The following is a 20,448-nucleotide window of genomic DNA, read 5'->3' as shown; positions in this document are numbered from 1 at the left end:
GAGGGAGCGTCGCAGGGAGAGGATGAGGGAGGCGCAACCGATCGACGGAGTGACGGTCTCCTTCCGCCAGGTGGCGGCGCCGCGGCCGGTCGATCTGACAGGCCCCCGCCGCAGGCCTCGGCTCCGAGGACGCCCGGGGCGCTGGCGAGCGGCCGAGGGCGACGTCGGCGCTGGGCGGCGAGAGTGCGGAGGGGAGGGGAGGGGAGGCGGTGGTGCGGTGGGCAGCGCGAGGGCACGGCCGGGAGAGGGCGGCGCGGCCGGGCGGGCGGGGGAAGGAATGCGGCGACGGCGAGCGGTCCGGTCGATTCGTGTCCAGTTGCCCGACTTGGGCTCGTCTGATGGGCCCAATTATGCCACGGACGTTGTCGAGGCCCGTAAGCCCAAACTACCTCGCGGGCCTGGCCCAACGTCGAGAGAGGCGGTGCGGCGTGGCGGTAACCGTCCCGGAATCGCCTGGCACCGACGAGCCCGGCGTCTATAAATTGCAGAGTTTCCCCTCGAGGGTTTCTCCACAGAAGATTGCGCAATCGATCGAAGAGAAATCCAGATCCAATCGTCGTTTAGTCAAGGTACACAATTGCAGTTCTTCATGATCGATCCTCGTCAGTTTGTTTGCGATTTTAGATTATCGTTATCTCGTTAATCCTGCGCTTGTCTTGCCCTAGCGTTTATTCATCTTGATCGCGTCAATTAGGGTCTCGTTGGTCTAGGCTGCTCTTAATCCTGCGCGTAAGTTTTTGAGTGTTCATCTCGGTCGATCTTGTGTAGTGTTTTACATGCCTGAAAGAAAAGATAATGATTGGACAGTTACCTATACGTAGTGCAGCACTAAAATTGCAACTCGCAACCGATTTATCTATGTCCATATACCATCTTGCACGAAGAATCGATCTGCGTTCATTGCAGTGCAGGTAGCCTGCTTGTTAAAATACTGATTTTGTTTGTGACGCAAAATCTGTACCTCAATTTCTGACCTCTAAAGATGGGATCCTAAACCATATCTCCTTTCAGATGCAGATCTTCGTGAAAACCCTGACCGGCAAGACCATCACCCTAGAGGTGGAGTCCTCTGACACGATCGACAACGTTAAGGCGAAGATCCAGGACAAGGAGGGCATCCCACCGGACCAGCAGCGCCTCATCTTCGCCGGCAAGCAGCTTGAGGATGGCCGCACCCTCGCCGACTACAACATCCAGAAGGAGTCCACTCTCCACCTCGTCCTCCGACTCCGCGGTGGCCTCTAAGCTTGCATCTGATGATGCAGCACTTCGTTGTTTAGTTTTTCAGTCTTTAATTTAGTTGCTTTGCGTTGTCTGTCTCAGTAGGCAGTTCTATCGTGGATTGAGATCAACTTGTGTTTGCTACTTTGCTCTGGAGAACATTACATGCCATAAGCAGTTTCTTCGACTTACTATTATATTGATGCAATGTTGGGATGATTTTTATTTCACTTTCATGTGCGTGTTGACCGTTCAGTCAACTCAAAACTTAACGCTGCTAGATGCTTGGCGACACCCTGGGCATTGTTGCCTAACCAAGTATCCCATGGTCCTTCTAAACGTTCAGTGTATATTTATCTATGTATATGTATCTACTGTTGTTTGTTGCCCTCAATCTCTCTCAGTTCTCTTATGACAGAGAACAAAGGGAAAAAATTCAGAGAGACACAATGGTAGAGAACGTGGTCGATATCCATGGTCCATGATCTCGCTAGGACTGAACGACACTGAATAATAAGCATATAAAAACTGAACACCTACATTATCATGCTGACGAATTATCCTTTTTGTTTATCATGCCTTGGTCCTTTTCATTTTACAAGTCTAAAAAAAACCTAGCGCTGCCTCACCTCCAATCCCTCCTCTTACGTATTATTGAGACAATGCTGCTATGGTTTTTCTTGTCCCATTACTGTTCTGTGCGTGTTGGTCATCCTCAAAACTGCCTGGTTACACCCTGGGCATTGTTTGTAAGTTTCTTCATGTCCCTAGTACACTGCTCTGCGTATTTATCTTCCTGGCCTGTTGGAAAGGTGAGGCGTCAGGATGACATGATCAATGATGTGTTCAGTGGAAGTTATAATAGTGTAGTACTGGATGTTTATGCTATATTTCATTTTATTTATCGTTTGCGAGAGCGAGGTACTGGGTGTGTGTGTGTGTTGTGGGTCTTGGCAGTAATTCTGAATGCTTCTGAGTTGGTTACAGGTTTTAAAGATGTTTTCAAGGGCGGTGAGATATATTTAAATTGCGAGATTGTATTTGTATTTTCTGATGTCCATGCTCATGTTTCAGAAGCTATTGGCACCTGGTTTTTGGGAGGATATGGTCATATATGTAGGATTGAGCATGATGAATCATCATTTCTGTGAGTTCACATAAGTAAATGGAACTTTACTATTGGGTTCAGTTCAGATCTCTGAATCATTTTTAGCAAGTCAAGTTTCAGCCAGCCAACAATTTAAATCTTGTTGATATAACCGGTGTGCTTCGGATATAATCCAGACATGTTTTTCCTTCTCAGATCAAATTACGGCATGATACAACTTTTTTCTGACAAAACAAACATACAGAATTGTACATCAGCAAGTACTTAAGCAGAAAGATTTCCCAAGTTAGCAACTCGGGGCAAATTGGCCTGCTATTTTATTTGCAAGTATCTTTGCCAGCAAATTGGTCGTTATTCTCTATGCAACCTCTCTTGTGCTGTCGAACAAGAGACTGAAGAACAAGTCAAAGAAGACATCATCTCTTTGGTGCTTACACCTGCTTATAAAGTGTGCTGCCTCACTGATGAACCATCAAGCCTTCTCCATCGCCACAACCACGAGCTAGCTTGCATCAGCATAAGACCATTTGTGCTAATGGCGTCAGTCAGCTGCTACTACTCCTTGGCACTGGTGGTGCTTGCACTGGCTTCGGCGCCAATGGCTGCTGTAGCGGGCGACCCGGACATCCTCACCGACTTCGTCGGCCCGACCATGCTCGGCGGGCCAGCGAACATCACGGGCGACTACTTCACCTTCACCGGCTTCCGCGGCTACACGATGCCGGTGGCCGCCTTCGCGGCGACCAAGGCCAGCGCGGCGGAGTTCCCGGCCCTGATCGGGCAGAGCGTGTCCTACGCTAGGCTCGTGTTCCCGCCAGGCACCGTGAACCCCCCGCACACCCACCCGCGCGCCGCCGAGCTTCTGCTCGTCGTTGACGGCGCGCTCTCCGTGGGCTTCATTGACACCGCTGGCAAGCTCTACACGTCATTAGGGGAGAACATTAATATAATCTGATCATATCTTAGAGCACCTAATAGAGGGATTAGTAGATGAACTTACAGGTAAATTGATGAAGAGTTCTTTGCCTGCCAGATGCAGGCATGGTGAAGCCCATGGCGATGGAGGTGGGGAGCTGCAGATGGAGGTGGAGGCGTCAGCAGCAGGACCCTCCTCGGCTCCCGGAGGTGGAGATGGTCATGGACGCCGTCGGCACAGTCCTTGTGATGGCCGGCGGTGGTACTCGGGTCTTCCAGCCCCTCAACACCTCTTTAGGATCGGGTAGTTTGGTGGTTAGGCACCATGTCCATCATCCCACGTATGGGCAATATGTTCCTTTTATATCAGGTGTTTGGGGACTGGGGACCGGGACCAAAAGTTGGTTTTAGAGGCCTCCGATCAAGGCTCCCTCGTGAGGTGAGATGTGGTGGACCAAGTCCCCTTTTAGACGGTTGGACCAAGTCCTTTTTATCTCTCTATATCTCTTGGTTGTTAGCCAAGATCAATTCCAACATTCTCCCCTTGATCGTATGGATAACAAACATCATAAGTCCACTCTCAATAGGAACAACATACCAAAGTAAGGTGTTGAAGTGGCCAATGACATGCCACTGAACCTCAGTACTTATAGTACATCATCCTATCTTAAAATGGAAAACATAATACTTTATGGGAGTTGGTCTATTTGACGGTCCTTATTTCCAGGATCAAAAGGCTTTCTAGCAACCCATGCCGGCAACATAATCATAAATAGGAGTGACTAGGCCTTCGATAAACGGATCCCAAAAATATATAAAACATATTTATATGCTTAACAACAATAGATTGATCCTGGATTCTATCTTTCACAACATGAAACATATTGTCAATATGGTTTTGGCAACACCATTTGACTTGTTGTTACTCGCATAGAAAACTGCGTGTTCATATTGCAGTAAGTGGTTTAGAAATATTGTCTACCACCTCAAATTTCGGGAATAAAACTTGTTTGACATACAACCTACCCAATAGCCTCTTAACATGCCACATAATAGTTTGCATCATTACTAATGCCATCAATATTAATTTTGGAGCTTTTCCACAATATAGCTCCACATGCGAAGGTGAGGATTCAACATGATGTGGAAACCTTAATATCCACACACCACGCAAAACAATGTCCAAATAACCCACGATATCGAGGTTAGCAGACATCTTATTAATAAGCATGTAAAGTTTATTGTCTTGCATGTACCGCAAGACCTTTTGGCGGCTTTTCCAGCGGTCAATTGCTGAACTTATTGTCCACTTGCCAATTATCCCGATCGTAAATGGGGCGTGTTCATACTTAAATACACATATTGCTTCTGACAGCTCAAGCATAAGGAACCAACATTATCTGATCAGTTTAAAATGGTTCATGTGACATTGAAATGTCCATCTTTATTGCCTTAGCTTTAGTAGCAGGTGAGATAGAGTACTAATGCATAGTATTTTTCTCTCGTACTCCATCAACGTATGTCATCATAATAAAACATATACTCCTTTTAGATTGGACTTATATATATCTTGGAGAACCTTAGTACAATCGAAGTATAAGGCATTACCAAGATCTTTCATATCATAACATAGAAGATTGAAATCTCTTGATAGACCATAAGATTCAATATACATAAAGTAGTGAAGCTTACTCCCCCTCGTCTTGAGGTACTATTGTAACATTATTTCTTAGAGTCACATTTGGTTTTGTATAGCCATTTAAGGCCTACCATTAGTTAACTCATTCAGGAAACTCTATTGAGCTCCTTACTTAAGTGAAACTCATAATCTTCATCATACATGGCAAAGGTCACCAAGATGAATTCTCACACACATTATTTATAACATGAAATTTGTTGAGGCTCAACACCAAGTGTTGCATTAGGGACTACATAAATCTCAACATAATTGATGCATATGAACAAATATCTCATGAAATTCTCCTTAAGATTCATGTTCATAAGCTCCAGTTCTCCGTGATCACTTTATATGGAGAACATGGCTCCAAAACTTGATAATGCTTCATTTCAGTTCTAAACCACAATACCGTTGGGCAGAAGGTGGAAAAGAACTTGATAAAAATAATGTGGCACATGATTATAAACGACGTTGGTCAGAATTACAATCATGATCCACATGGTACTGACAACATTGCCACTTTTAGTGGAGCAAGACAAATGATCATAAACGACGTTGGTCGGATATATAACCATAAGCCACATGCTACACCATAAACAACATTAGAATGGCAAATTTGCCACTTTATCATTCATGTGTGTTTCATAGTGTTCATTAGGGAGTAATATCACATTAATGAAAAGGAGTCAAAACATTAGTGTGATTTTTCATTCATTCACTCTCCAAATAGGACTTCTCGTTGGTTCCATCATATTCGGAGAATTAATACAATATTATTCTGGCGTAAGTAAAAATGAGTAAGATGACCCATATTAAATGAGACATTACCTTTCCCCCTTCGAAATGTGGTACAACTTACCATAATTTCGACGAGGTCTCATTTCACCTCTCTTACATCATAATTGTGTCATAGCACACATAATTACTACAAAAGATACATGCACCGAGGACACAAAAATTCTCACCACATGGTGAAACTTACATAAAATGATTGCATTCCAAAGAACAAAATGTTCATATAAAGAAGCAAGTTGTCTTACAATGCTTTATTCGTCAAAAAGGGACAAAATCTTTATAAGCATCATCATTATAAAATATCAAACATGAGTAAAACTTGTAATGATTATAATCACAACAAGTTTATTTGTTCTTCTAATCCATATCACCGTTGGGCTGAAAACGGAAAAGAACCTTATTTATTCAAAATGGGACATGACAATAATCAACGTTGGTCAGAGTATTATCATATACCATATAACACATGCTCATAAATAAAATCTTCGATCAAAACTTCTCGTTGGTTCCATTTTGACCGAAGAAACTTAAAATCACATCATGATCAGTAAGCACATTTCCGAAGTCAATAGAAAGATAAATATAATGCAATCCAATGTGTTATTAGACACATGGATTCCTGATTCATCACCGATCATTTTACCATCATAAACGTTGACACTAATTCTAATAGCATCAGCCAAAATGCCAAGGTTATCATTAAAACCTTCAATGACTTGGCATAAAAATACCAATCATTTTGGACATTAGTATACAAATGAGATTTAACTGAGTAAACATAATAATAGCATTCACATCGGAAATGTTTTCATTAAAATCTCTCCAAATAAAATTTGGACATTAAATTACATACATCATGGTTTACCAAATAATTGGTAAGCATCAATAGACAAATCATGACCATGATACATTAAAATTCTCTAAAGAAACTTTCTTCTTCAGAGAATCATCATCATTATGAGCCTTCATGAGCTTCAATGCATGTCAAAAGACATAAAATGCACCGACACAATACTTAGAATAATTGCTCAACATTATTTAGTTGCATAGTGCGGTGCGGAAAACCGAACCATTCAGCTATAATCATTAGGATGGCCTCAGTCCATTAGTCACGATCATATCATTAAAAAAATGATCATGAGATCAACATAAAATAATTAGTATCGAGCACATCATTATGAAACAAATATCATAGTAATGACAGTATCATAATACTCATTAATAATTGTCATGTCACAAATTCGATATTAACATAAACTTCATGCTCAAACAAAATTGATGTACATAATACCCATAAACTTAGGAGGGCTACACAAAATTGTTCTCAATGTCAATATCATTTATGACATTTGTACTTCAACATCAAATTATATTAATAAGAGATCATTGAAATATGTCAAGGAGATGACATCAACATTAAAATTTAAAAGGAAGAAAAAAAATATTATTTTCCTCTGAAACTTCTTGCATTCTCTGATTTTAAATATCATCATAAAACTTTGGAACAGCACATAAAATGCACAGAGAAGAACGTCTTTGGCCAAAAACCTACTGCAGCCCTTAACAAAATACCGCCCAGAGGCGTTAAAACATTAGGGAGGCTGCATGGCGAGGTAACCCGGGCTCGGCCTTTTCTCGCATTTGGCCCGAGTGAGCCAACATGGCCTGAATGACCTCCACGTTGTTCTCGACCGTCGGATGCATCCGACGGCTGTGATCGAACCGAGACGGAACAAAAACGCCGGCCGGTACCCTAACCCTAGTCATTTCCCCCACTCCCCCGATATTTCCGCGTCACGGCCCGGCGGCGCGGCGCTTGAGGCGGCCACGGCCACGGCGGGCGGGAGCGCGCGAGGCGGCCACGGCCACGGCGGGCGGGAGCGCGCGAGGCGCCCACGGCCCGGCGGCCTGAGCGCGCGAGGCGCCTCGGCCGCGACGGCGCGCGACGCGCGAGGTGGCCACGCCCGGCGGCCCGATGCGCGCGAGGCGGCCCTGCCTGGCTGCGCGAGGCACGCGAGCCTCGCCTTCATCATCCCGGCGCGGTGGCTGCGCTCGCCGGAGCAGCGTGCGACGGACCATGTCCGGCGCGCTCCTCCGTCGAGCGTGGCTACTGGCGCCGTTTCCTTGCGTCTGTGAGGGGGTGGTGCTCACCGGCGAGGCCGGCAGCCGTTAGGCGACGACAAAGGCCGGCGGCGCGACGGCCACCGGCGGTTGTCCATTCCGCGCGTTACCGCGCGTCAATCCGCGCACTCCTCCGTCGGGAGAGAGTGGCGGCGCGGGATCTCTGCCCTCGCCGGAGCAGCGGCTGCTCCGACGGGCCCCAGAGGGGAGAGGCAGACACCCGACGGCATCAGGTGAGGTTCTCATCCTCAGACTCGTGCCAAATTGCATAACAGGGGCTAAACATTATCTCCTAACCAAATTTAGGACTCTAAGATGACCAGATCAGCTCTGATACCATTGTTAGTTTTAAAACGTCATTAGGGGAGAACATTAACATAATCTGATCATATCTTAGAGCACCTAACAGAGGGATTAGTAGATGAACTTACAGGTAAATTGATGAAGAGTTCTTTGCCTGCCAGATGCAGGCATGGTGAAGCCCATGGCGATGGAGGTGGGGAGCTGCAGATGGAGGTGGAGGCGTCGCCAGCGAGGACCCTCCCGGCTCCCCGGAGGTGGAGATGGTCATGGACGCCGTCGGCACAGATCCTTGTGATGGCCGGCGGTGGTACTCGGGTCTTCCAGCCCCTCAACACCTCTTTAGGATCGGGTAGTTTGGTGGTTAGGCACCATGTCCATCATCCCACGTATGGGCAATATGTTCCTTTTATATCGGGTGTTTGGGGACCGGGGACCGGGACCAAAAGTTGGTTTTAGAGGCCTCCGATCAAGGCTCCCTCGTGAGGTGAGATGTGGTGGACCAAGTCCCCTTTTAGACGGTTGGACCAAGTCCTTTTTATCTCTCTATATCTCTTGGTTGTTAGCCAAGATCAATTCCAACAGACCTAACCATCGGAGACATGTTCGTGTTCCCGAAGGGGCTGGTGCACTACCAGAATAACAAGGGGGCCGGCCCAGCTGTCGCGCTCTCGGCGTTTGGCAGTGCCGCCCCAGGCATTGTGTCCGTGCCGGTCACCGTCTTCGGCACCGGCGTCGATGACACCGTGCTTGCCAAGTCGTTCAAGACCGACGTGCCGACGGTGCAGAAACTAAAGGCGGCACTCACTCCGCCGCCCAAGAAGCCATGATTAAAGATGTGCTTAACTGTTGTCTTCCCCGACCTGGGATGTCGCAGCCATGAATCAGGCCATCAAGCTAGCACATGTAACTATGGTGTACACACTGCTGGAATAAACTCACTACTACTGCCATTGCCAACTACTATGTAAAATTAAGCCCTCATACTTAGGGTCTATGTGGTCTAAAGCATATATAATGGGAGTTCTGGAGGATTATATAGAATCGCAAGAGACACTGTCGCTTGGCAATGGCAGAGCCTGAAGAAAAACACAACAGTGGGGGCAATTCAGTAGAAAACAACAAATATGCACGAAAAAACCAGCAAACCATAGAACATACATACTCCCTTTGTCCCATATTATATCCAATATAAATGAGTATATTTGGTTGTAATAACATCTTTTAACAGGAGTGGTTCAAATATACAAGTAATTCTTGATGCTACAAAAGAAACCAAAATACAACTAAATAGGACCTAACTACCTAAAGAAATGATCTTCAATAAATGCTATCTACAACAAAATCATCTTCCATCTTGTTCCAGCTTGTGTCATCGATGATGCCACATCAGCGGCCGACACGGGAGGATTTTGTTGTTGATTGTATGTTTGACTGTTTTCCTAATTTATTGTGTGGAGGAGACCGGCGACATCATCTTTGCTTGACGGCCTTAACCCCTCGGGACAGTAGCGTCGTACGATGTTGAAAGTTCATGGGCAATATTACTTTCGGGTTTTTTCCAAGACATCTCTAGATCTAAATGCAATATTCTTCAATTAATGAAAGAGAATTTCTCACTCTAAGTGCGTTTTTTGTGTTTCTTAACAACACAAAGATATTTAACCTTGTGTTTATATGTTTTAGTGTTCATTCATGTTAAGCATATCATAGTGATCGACCCCTCAAAAGTGATAAGGCGAAGTAATTTTTGGTTGTGTAACTATAGGTGATGGTTGTTTCTAGAGGGGTTGCTAAGGAATACTTTCGGAGAGAGACTCAGGGATTCTGCTGCTATGAGCTCCTACCTAAGACTCCGGTGTATCCAGACCGAAGACTCCGGCACCCTAGATCGGATACTCCAGAGAAAGAATGTGGCCCTAGTTTTTTGAGCGAGTGGCTCGTATGCCTCACTCTCAGTACAGGGGTCTAGAAACTTTTGGAATACCTCGGAGACTTTGGTCCAGGGACTCCAGGACAGTGTTTTGTAGGCCTACCAGTGCCATAGACTCCGGCCTAAGTGGCTCCGGAAAAAGTAGGGACCAGAGACACCAGAGTCTCCGGTGTAAGTTAGCCATCAACAACTATATTCCTTGAAGAGGTATAAATAGCACCCTTGTTTTTCAATTGAAGGTCGCGACTTCTACTCTCTCTCTATCTCTCTCCTCATTGTTCCAAAGTTCAAAGCCCTTATTGATCTCCCTCCCGAGCCACTCAATCTTGTTGCCCTTTTGGGAATCAAGGGAGGAACCCTCGATATGCACTTCCACCAAAGGGATCTAACTATCCTACCCGTTTCGTGAAGAATCAAGTTGTGAAACTCTAACTTAATTTGTGAGAAGTCACCCTCAGAGCTTAATTGTGTTGTAAGAGTGTTGGGAGCCACCAATTGAGTTGTGGAGTTTGTTCCAACCCATTGTGTAAAGGTTTTGGTTCCCACCTTGAAGGCTAAAACTTAGTGGAGTGTGATCTAACCTTTGTGCTTTGCTTGCAAAGAATAGGCTGAGGTTGTTGTGGTGTTGGTTAGTATTCGTGGCACCATACCTATCCAATATAGACGTACTTCCCCTCAAAAGAAAGTAAGTACGGGAATCAACCCTTGTATCTCCATGTGCTTCACTCTTAGTTACCTCTATCCTTTACCATACTTTACTACCTTGTATCTTGTTTACTTGATTGCACTCGGTCATATAGGTAAATTCACATTGTTGCATATCTAGAAATTTTACCTTTTGTGTCGAGCTTCAATTGAAAAGGTACTAAAACTTGACTATCACCTTTCCCCCTCCCCCTCTAGGTGGCATAAGATCCGTACAATTAATCTTCAAAATCTTTTAGAGCTATGTTGATAAAACTTCAATGTTCAAAGCCTATATGCAATGTAGGAATTCCAGAGCTTTGATCCTTATACATCTTAGAATTACCCTTTACTTGTTTTGGATCATAGTACTTGGATTGCCAGAATTCATGAAAATACATTAATATGTTCTTGGTTTCACGGAAATATCGACGTGAGCTCAAATCCCGTGCTATTTTATCCCTTTCATATGTCATATTAATGTAATTTTTTTTATCTCTATATCTCCCATGCTCTTTGTTCCTCAACATGCATGTTCGAATGAACATAGCCAAATAACGATATGAAATATCTCTCTATACTATTGAGGGGGATTTGTGATAAAGGTGATTGTGATCGTGCGCCCTGCGCCAATTGGTAGGAATTTGATTTTTGGTGTCAGTTTTTTTATCCGGTTTTTAGGAAATGGTTGAAATTTGCCCACTTAGTGTAATCTCAGTCAAAATTCAGACAAAATGCAAGAACCAAATTTTAAATAAGGAACTAAATATGACCAAAGTTTAGATTCTGGGCAAAACTCAACGAAAAGTTGAAATATATTGAATACAATTTCCCAAAATTCAGAAGGTTTTGTTTGGTAAATATTTCTACTTGGCCCGAATGAAATGGAAGACATTCACTGGAAATACCAATAATTGGGCGAAATCCAAATCCCTGGACTTAGGTATATGCAAGAAAATTTAGTAAACCAGGCCAGAAAACGCTCCAAATATTCTAGTAATGATGATTCGGCGAGCTACCTGCACCGTTGGATTGGAATTAATCGGCTCAGATATGGACACGCGGCCCACTTGAAGAGAGGCGGCGTGACGTGTGCGGAGTCCGTCCCGGAAACCTCGTGGGTCGCTGTAAAAGCACGCCGACTCCCGTGGAGATAATCCGGCTATATATACAAAGCACCCTCGAGGGTTTTGTCCATCGATTTGATAGCGCACGCATCTAATCTAATCCCTTTCAAGCAAAAGATCCAGTCGCTTCGTCAAGGTAAACTTCTGAATATATCGATCGCTTGCTGTTCTTCGTGATCCAGTCCTAGTATGCAATTTTGGATCCTGATCGACTAAGATTAATTTCGTGCAGCTATATGTAGTTTACTCGTCTTAATCGCGATGTGTTTCTCTGTACGATCTTAGTTAGGTTTTTCATGTTAAGATCTGCGTCGAGGTGTACTTTCCGGCAGGTTCTCATCCACTTAATTTATGGTTGGTCTAATTGATGCTTATCTCCCTATAAGCATCTCTGCATCACAGTACATATACTGCCTAGATCTGTCAACTCGGATGTGTTTTTTCTGATGCGGTAGTTTTGTTCTTCTAATCAATATGAAGATTGATACTGCTATGATATTACTCTAAAGGAAAAAAAAACTACTGATTGGATCTGTTACAAATGTGTGTTTTCGTTGTGATTTTGTTTCATTAGTCCAGTTAGTACTATTGGATTGGATGTCCCTGGTTCAAAGTGAAACTGACTAATCACACGTATTTGATTATTTATTGTTATGACACATGTTTCCTTGACGATTAGATGGTTGCTGGATGATTAGAGATCCTAAACCATTACAAGATACGCTTCACGCTGAGTCTTTTTCTTAGGATACACAACTGAAATTGTACCCCAATCGTTTGACCTATACTAGCTTGATGTTGATCTGATCATCAACTTTTTGTTTCCCTTGCAGATGCAGATCTTCGTGAAGACCCTGACCGGCAAGACGATCACCCTTGAGGTGGAGTCCTCAGACACCATCGACAACGTCAAGGCTAAAATCCAGGACAAGGAGGGCATCCCGCCGGACCAGCAGCGCCTCATCTTCGCTGGCAAGCAGCTCGAGGATGGCCGCACCCTCGCGGACTACAACATCCAGAAGGAGTCCACCCTCCACCTTGTCCTCCGTCTTCGCGGCGGCCTCTGAGCTTCGCTAGGATGCAGCTTCCCGTCATCTTTCTTAGCTATCATTAAGTCGAAGTTGAAATTCTTCTAGACTGTTTTGAGTCTTTTTAGTTCCTGCCTGTTTCGATCGAACTGTGAACTCCTGGATAATGTTATGAACTCAGTTTTCTAAGTTATGCCATCGATATACAATGCTGCTATCAGTTTCTTTTAACACCTGATGTTGCTGATATCTTCCATTGATTCGTTGCTGATCAATTTCCTTCTTCCGAAACCCCAAATGCTGCGTTTTTTCATCATGGTTAGCCACTACAATCATGTTGTGACAGCATGTTAATACTATTATAGTTTAGTTTTAGCTGGTGCTCGGTTCTGAACTTCACATTCGGTATGACCATATAAAACAGTGCATCTTTTTTTTTGAGGTAAAATCATGTGGCGCACAATAATAAAACTAGGGTGATTGCAGTCAGAATTGAAAACTTGCAATCAAAAACTGAAAACAATTTTCCAAAATTGTTGTGTAAGTGCTCCATACCTCAATGTGACCATTAGAAGCTTGAATAAATTCCAAGGAATCAGATTCAATTTTAACCAAAACACAACTAGTTGTAAACCTTAGTGTTTTGTGAAGCAATTGCTTCCGTTGTTGTTGCATCAAGAAGATTGTCTAGAACTAGCTTCCATCAATATTAAGCTTATATGTATTGGGGGCTGGTTTACACCACAAGATTTCCCGAGGTTCAGGGTGTGATTCAGCCCCAATGTTGATCATCGTCAATCCTTGAATTGCAAAAGCCAGTCGTGCCAGAGGAGCCACCTTCTCTTCCTTCACATATTCTCTACGCTGCCACCAAATATACCACGCCATGACAGCAAATACTTTTTTGACATTCTTCACCTGATAAGTTTAGTTGGAGTTACCCTAAAAAAAAGTTCAGTTGGGAGTTTGTAGATCCTTCGGAAGAAGCTCCTCTATGATGACCGATCTCGATCAGTCAACCTCCATAACTGAAACAATTATGGACGGACGCCTTTGGTTGGGCTTGCAGGCCTAATTGGCCCAAACAACCGATGATTCCCGACCAGCCCGTTAACGGTCAAAACTGACTTGATCCACGCCGCAAACTTCGATTTTCTCTTCGCCACGCCGCACTGGTCTCCGCCTCCCCGTTCCGGCGACAGCCGCCTCTGGAATCTCCATTAGCGCCACCGTCGCCTCTGTCATCAACACCGCAACCTGGACGCCTAGTCATGGGCATGTCGGCCTCGCATCCATGGCGAAGCCTCGGCAAAAGATTTCACTAGCGCGCGCTCCCGACCTCCCTCCCATGCCACCCCTTCGCCTCCATTGACCAACGACCCAGCCAGAGCTCCACAGGGCAAGGAGATGTGCATGCTCCAGCCAGCAAACTAAGTTCTTTACAGTTCCAAGGCGGAGCCACGCGCGATAATGGCGCTTGTCACGGGCGCCGTGGCACCCGCCGCCGCCTTCTACTACTCTCTCCTCCAGAGCTGCATGAACTGCCTCCGGCAAGGCAGGTCCATCCACGGCAGCCTCATCACGTCCGCCTCCCCCGCAGACCTGCACCTCAGCACCAAGCTCGTCATCTTCTACGGCAAGCACGGCGACGTGGCCGCGGCCCGCAGGGTGTTCGACGGGATGCCGCACCGGAGCGTCGTGTCCTGGACGGCCATGGTCTCCGGGTACTCCAGGAACGGCCGGCCCCGGGAGGCGCTGGAGCTGTTCGCGCTCATGCGCGCCTCCGGGGTCCGGCCGAACCAGTTCACGTACGGGAGCGTGGCCAGCGCGTGCTCGGCTTCCGGGTGCGTGAGGAGCGGGGAGCAGGTGCACGCGTGCGTCGCCAAGGGGAGGTTCGCGGGGGACATGTTCGTGCAGAGCGCCCTCATGGACGTGCACCTCAGGTGCGGGTCCGTGGGCGACGCCAGGCGGCTGTTCACGGAGATGGAGAGGAAGGACGTGGTGTCTTGGAATGCCTTGCTCAGGGGTTTTGTGGAGCGTGGGCATTGCAGTGACGCTCTTGGGTTGTTATCATCGATGCTCAGAGAAGGTATGTGCTTCATCTGGCTATGTACTGCCATGAAATGTGCGGTTCCTTGGCTAGTAGGCTTATACACTGCTCTATGAACACCTCAGATCCACACCCTTTATTGTGATTGTAACATGTCATACCAATCCGTGCTATACCTGATTGATTTAATAATAATATAATATGATACTAACCTCGAGGCTATCTAAACACTAAATCTGTTACACATCTTTCACTACTATTTTTGACTGTCTAGTTTCTATTTGTGTCTTTTAGATGTTTCAGCTTCAATTTCTGTTATAATGTTGTTTGTAATTCAACATGCATTTATCCTTGGTTGGTAGTCACTTACACGGAAAAAAATTGACAGAAATGCTGCCCGACCATTTCACATTTGGAAGTGCTCTAAAGGCCTGTGGAGCAGTCAGTGTGCTTGGTAATGTGGAGCTGATTCACACTTGCATAATAAAGTTGGGCTACTGGGGCGAAAAGGTTGTTATTGGATCACTTATTGATGCTTATGCGAAATGCCGGAGCATGAGCAGCGCAAGAGTGATATATGACTCCATATGTGAACCAGACCTTGTGTCATCTACTGCGCTGATCAGTGGGTACTCCATGGATAGAAACCACACTGAAGATGCAATGGAGCTCTTCTGCAATATTCATAGTAGGGGTTTAAGGATTGATGGTATTCTGCTAAGCTCCTTGCTTGGCCTTTGTGCTAATGCGGCATCTCTCAGCTTGGGGACTCAGATTCATGCTTATATGTGCAAGAAGCAGCCTATGGGTGACGTAGCATTGGACAATGCTCTAGTTGATATGTATGCAAAGGCTGGAGAATTTTCAGATGCCAGGCGTGCTTTTGATGAAATGCCCCATAGAAATGTGGTTTCATGGACTTCACTCATCACTGCCTATGGGAAAAATGGTTTTGGCGGGGATGCTATGAGCCTTTTCGATAGGATGCTGGAGGATGGTGTTAAGCCAAACGATGTGACATTCCTTTCTCTTCTGTCTGCGTGTGGCCATTCTGGTCTGATGAGCAGAGGAATGGAATATTTCACTTCTATGATGAGCAAGTATGGGATTGATCCAAGAGCGGAGCACTACAGTTCTGCTATCGACCTTCTTGGTCGCGGAGGTCAGTTGGAAGAGGCATGGAAGCTAGTTCAGAATATGGATATTGAACCCAACTCGTCAATGTTGGGTGCTATGCTTGGAGCTTGTAAAGCATATGGAAACATGCCTCTTGGTGAAACTGCAGCCAAGAATCTTTTCAGTATAGCTCCTGAGAGTTCTGTAAACTATGCTGTTCTTGCAAACATGTATGCAGAATCTAACTTATGGGAGGATGCTCAAAGTACAAGAAAATTGATGGCTGAAACATCTAGTGGAAAGGAAGCTGGTTGCAGTATCATATAAAGATTGTGAATAAATTTCCTCTCCAAGATATTCAGACGATGGCAGTTTGCCATTGACAGATGGTACGCCTCCGCAACTTTGTATACTCTAAATGACTTTGGAATCTTTGCCCTTTTTGTTCAGCAGTGCAGGGTAAGTGCACATTGTGCTTAATGATAAAACTTTTGTATAGTTCGCTGATTTTTAATGATATCTGTTGGGTTACATTCCCTACGAATTCATATCTTTTAACTTTTGCCAACTGTAAAAGGTTTAGGTTTGCAAATGCATGTTTGACTCATAAGATTTTGTCAGTTACTCCATTTTATTGATTGGACAGTTACAGGATTATGGAGTCTTAAATCTTTTCTTTTACTTCATGCTGTCTTCATCAATTGACAATTGGTACCTATAGTGGATAAACCAGCTTGTTATCCCCTTCTGTACATGACTATAGGATGATACCATGTTACCATGTTTTCTCACTCTACAGTGTACATATATCTTTTGATGTGGATAAAAGTGTTGAGTATTTTTTTTCATATAGGTTTTCTTAGAACATTAATTTTTCAAATAGGTGAATACTGAGTTATGACAGTCATCTGACCCTTCTTTTATATGTAGAAGCTGACAGTGCCAATATCATGGCCCTTATCTATTGTGTACACTTTGTTAGTGTTGAGTGAAGCAGACCTTGCAACATAAATTGGTCAACGGAAAAATGTCTTATAATCTCTTGAGAAACTAAAGCCAACAGGTTTCAGTTACTCAATGAATAATTAAGTATGTTATCCAAACCATGTGCTATTGACTTACTTTTTTCGTTTACAATGGTTTATCTCACAAAATATTTGATGACTACCTCTGATCTAAACTGCAAACATTTAAAAAATATTGTTGAAAATGGCATGCCATTTTATCAGTATCATGTAGTAGTATGTCTTGACTGATACACCAAGTTTTCTCGGTCATGAAAGAATCATAGAAATGAAACTTCTTTTTTGTTTTTAGTTTGCATGCATTTGACGAGTGATTACTACTCTAGCTGTCATTATGCGGTTATTCCTTTTTTCATATTATTTGCTTGCATGTTGCACCTGTTGATATTTATTAAGAAGATTAATTGAGCCTTCAAAATATTAAAGTTAGGGCTGTTAACAGCTAGCAACTTACAGTTCAAGTTTTTGTGTGGCACTTTTTAGGAACATGCCATAGTCTCTGCATCATCTTAAGAGTGTGGATTAAACTAGTGCACGGGTCACGAAGGATGGTCACCATTCATCCTTATCCCATGCCTATTTCTATCATAGTTTCTAACTGGTAGATTAGAGGTCCTTAACTTCTGAATATGCTCCCTGGATGCCTGATCCAAGACTTGCATGCATTCTTCAATTCTTGTCCATGCACGCAAGCCACAGAAGTCTCAAATACTGATCTTCAAGCACGTGCCAAAGTCTTCGGTCATCTGCTGGCTGCATTACATAAGAAAATAGTGCAGCTGTAAGGGCATGTAGGCTTGTACAGCCACTATACTAATATTGAGCAAAATGGCTTGCTTAGTGTTACTTATGTGCAACCTAAGCAACTGTACTATAAAGCAGGTTGTGAGTTCTAGTTCACCTCAAAAATCATCAAGGGTTGTGCAACCCCATCTTTGTAGCTAAGGGTTTACATTGGTCATGCACAACATGGCTTACAGACTCATCTTTGGATTTGTCATTCCTCTTGTCCTACAATCCTCGTTAGTGTTATGCAATCCACCAGAGTTGAAGGTTGGCTTTTACCAATACACATGCCCATATGCAGAGGTCATCATTCGTGATGAGATGACCAGGATCATCTCCCACGTCCCAAGCCTCGCCGGCCCTCTGCTTCGCATGCACTTCCACGACTGTTTCGTGAATGTGTGCACACATCTTAGTCTGTTCTGTTTCAGTTGAGTCCAGAGGAGATGTCCTGAACTGTTTGTGCTCTGCAGGGTTGCGATGCTTCTATTCTGCTTGATAGCCTACCAGGGTTACCATCTGAAAAGGAATCGATACCGAACCTTAGCCTACGAGGTTTCGGCACAATTGGCCTTGTCAAGTCAAAGCTCGAGCAAGCCTGCCCTGGAGTGGTCTCCTGTGCTGATATCCTAGCTCTTGTGGCAAGGGATGTTGTAGTACTAGTAAGTACTAGCAGTTCTGTTCATTAATATCAGTTCATTCTTCAAGTAAGAGAAGCAGGCCAACAATGGTGGCAAAAACCACAGTTTGACTGCCTTCACTTAGTTTGATTGTCTTTTATGTATTTACTTTCATTTTCACTATGCAACAGACCCATGGGCCTTATTGGGATGTCCCAACTGGGCGGAGAGATGGGATGAGTTCAGTAAAGGATGACGCTTTGAACAACCTACCTCCACCCTTTTTCGACGCCACTCGTAACCTGTACCAGTTCTTCATCCCGAAGGGCCTTGATGCCAAGGATCAGGTGGTACTGCTAGGTATATTCTATTCTTCAGGAACTAAACTCGATGCATTATCTAGTAAACTACTGCATCCTGCCTAGTTTTTGTAGCCTATGCTCCTTTTTGCTGTAGTTTACTCAACTTTGCTGATCCCAACAAATCTCTAGTAGTATTCCCCGATAAAGGTGCTTGTAAGCAAGGTAAGTTATGCATGTACCAAGTCAACGGAGATGGGAAAAGCAAAACTATGCGGGTTTCACTTTTCAGCCCTAGTAATATTGCTGATACAAAATCAGGGTTCCCTTTGTTCTAGAAAAAATAAAGCACATCTTTTATTAAAATTAAATATTCTTTGCTGTTTCATCACAATATTCATTTTGCAATTTGCGCATGTAGAAGAAAGGGAGAAGAAAACCTCCGTGGCATACAACTGACTAGGAATGTCCTTGCAATATCTAAAATTCTCACATCTACAAAAATATATACGACAAAAACCTCTGAATTTTCAGTTCTGCAATTCACACTCTATCTGTATGGAACCATGGAAACTCGTATATAATATCTCTTGTCCATGCATCAACAGGGGGCACACCCTCGGGACCTCCCACTGCTCATCCTTCTCGGACCGGCTGTACAACTTCAGCGGCACGCTCATGCCCGACCCGTCGCTGGACAGGCAGTACGTCCCACGCCTGAAGACCAAGTGTGTGCCCGGCGACACTAGGACGCTGGTGGAGATGGACCCGGGGAGCTTCAGGACGTTTGATGCGAGCTACTACCGGGTTGTCGCCAAGGGAGGGCCCTCTTCACCTCTGACGAGACGCTCATGTTGGACCCCTTCGCCAGGGACTACGTCTTGCGCCAGGCGGCCGTGGCAGCAGAAGGGGCATACCCCGCGGAGTTCTTCGCGGACTTCGCGGCGTCCATGGTGAAGATGGGAAACATGCAGGTACTCACCGGCGAACATGGGCAGGTCAGGAGGCGCTGCGCCGCCGTGAACCTGATGTACATGTAGCTGGCTCCGTCTGTGTGATTGTCAACTCAGTATATTATCGAATGCCTATAGTGGTTAATTTCTGGGTGCGTAGGATTAGCACGGTGTCTTACGCGTGTACATTGTGTGTATTACTAGTAGTACTGTATTTGTTCATTTGTATGGCTGTTTTCTATCAAACATATGTATTGTTATTATGACTGATGTCTTCAAATAAAGTGTTTGCTTGGTTCTTTTCACAAAGAGATTTTTTTCTTTGAGAAAATACAACACAAAGAACTGGATTTGTTCATTTGTATGGCTGTTTTCTATCAAACATATGTATTGTTATTATGACTGATGTCTTCAAATAAAGTGTTTGCTTGGTTCGCCTCACAGAGAGAATTTCTTTTCTTTAAGAAAATACAACACAGGGAACTGGACTTGCTCTCTTCTTCTCCGTGGGCTGCACACACACAGTTCAGGAAACTTGAGGATGGGATGTACTAGCTGGCAATAACTTGTCTGGCAATTGGCAACCTTTACTTTGTGCATTGCATAGATCCTAGCTAAATGCTAATGGGTGAAGTATAACAACTCATTAAGCTAGCTCCACATGAGCGGACCACACCATCCACTTGTCA

General features: G+C 44.5%; 3 protein-coding genes and 1 pseudogene across 3 annotated transcripts; all 4 read left to right on the top strand.

Moving 5' to 3' along the window:
- Window positions 1-1,011: 1,011 nt before the first annotated feature.
- Window positions 1,012-1,245, top strand: LOC124675810 (ubiquitin). The gene has a single exon (XM_047211885.1). The coding sequence runs from the start codon at window positions 1,012-1,014 to the stop codon at window positions 1,243-1,245; it is 234 nt and encodes a 77-aa protein (XP_047067841.1).
- A 1,619-nt stretch (window positions 1,246-2,864) lies between these two features.
- LOC124671669 (putative germin-like protein 9-2) lies at window positions 2,865-8,968 on the top strand. The gene is made up of 2 exons (XM_047208012.1): window positions 2,865-3,256; window positions 8,722-8,968. The coding sequence occupies exons 1-2, from the start codon at window positions 2,865-2,867 to the stop codon at window positions 8,966-8,968; spliced, it is 639 nt and encodes a 212-aa protein (XP_047063968.1).
- A 5,412-nt stretch (window positions 8,969-14,380) lies between these two features.
- On the top strand, window positions 14,381-18,450 carry LOC124675500 (pentatricopeptide repeat-containing protein At3g20730-like). The gene is made up of 3 exons (XM_047211579.1): window positions 14,381-14,999; window positions 15,349-16,535; window positions 18,361-18,450. Exons 1-2 carry the CDS (start codon window positions 14,381-14,383, stop codon window positions 16,401-16,403), a joined length of 1,674 nt encoding a protein of 557 aa, XP_047067535.1. The 3' UTR covers window positions 16,404-16,535; window positions 18,361-18,450.
- LOC124671668 lies at window positions 18,071-20,068 on the top strand (annotated as a pseudogene).
- Window positions 20,069-20,448: the final 380 nt, after the last annotated feature.

The sequence above is a fragment of the Lolium rigidum genome, chromosome 7, assembly GCF_022539505.1.
Source record: "Lolium rigidum isolate FL_2022 chromosome 7, APGP_CSIRO_Lrig_0.1, whole genome shotgun sequence".
Lineage (NCBI taxonomy): Eukaryota > Viridiplantae > Streptophyta > Magnoliopsida > Poales > Poaceae > Lolium > Lolium rigidum.
This window is presented reverse-complemented; position numbering and strand designations above follow the sequence as displayed.

Bases quoted from the DNA above. Each gene is read 5' to 3' on its own strand.
- LOC124675810 (XM_047211885.1), top strand. From the start codon at position 1,012: ATGCAGATCTTCGTGAAAACCCTGACCGGCAAGACCATCACCCTAGAG.
- LOC124671669 (XM_047208012.1), top strand. From the start codon at position 2,865: ATGGCGTCAGTCAGCTGCTACTACTCCTTGGCACTGGTGGTGCTTGCA. The intron at 3,257-8,721 runs ATTAGGGGAGAA...ATCAATTCCAAC, and splicing joins GCTGGCAAGCTCTACACGTC to AGACCTAACCATCGGAGACA.
- LOC124675500 (XM_047211579.1), top strand. From the start codon at position 14,381: ATGGCGCTTGTCACGGGCGCCGTGGCACCCGCCGCCGCCTTCTACTAC. The intron at 15,000-15,348 runs GTATGTGCTTCA...AAAAATTGACAG, and splicing joins ATCATCGATGCTCAGAGAAG to AAATGCTGCCCGACCATTTC.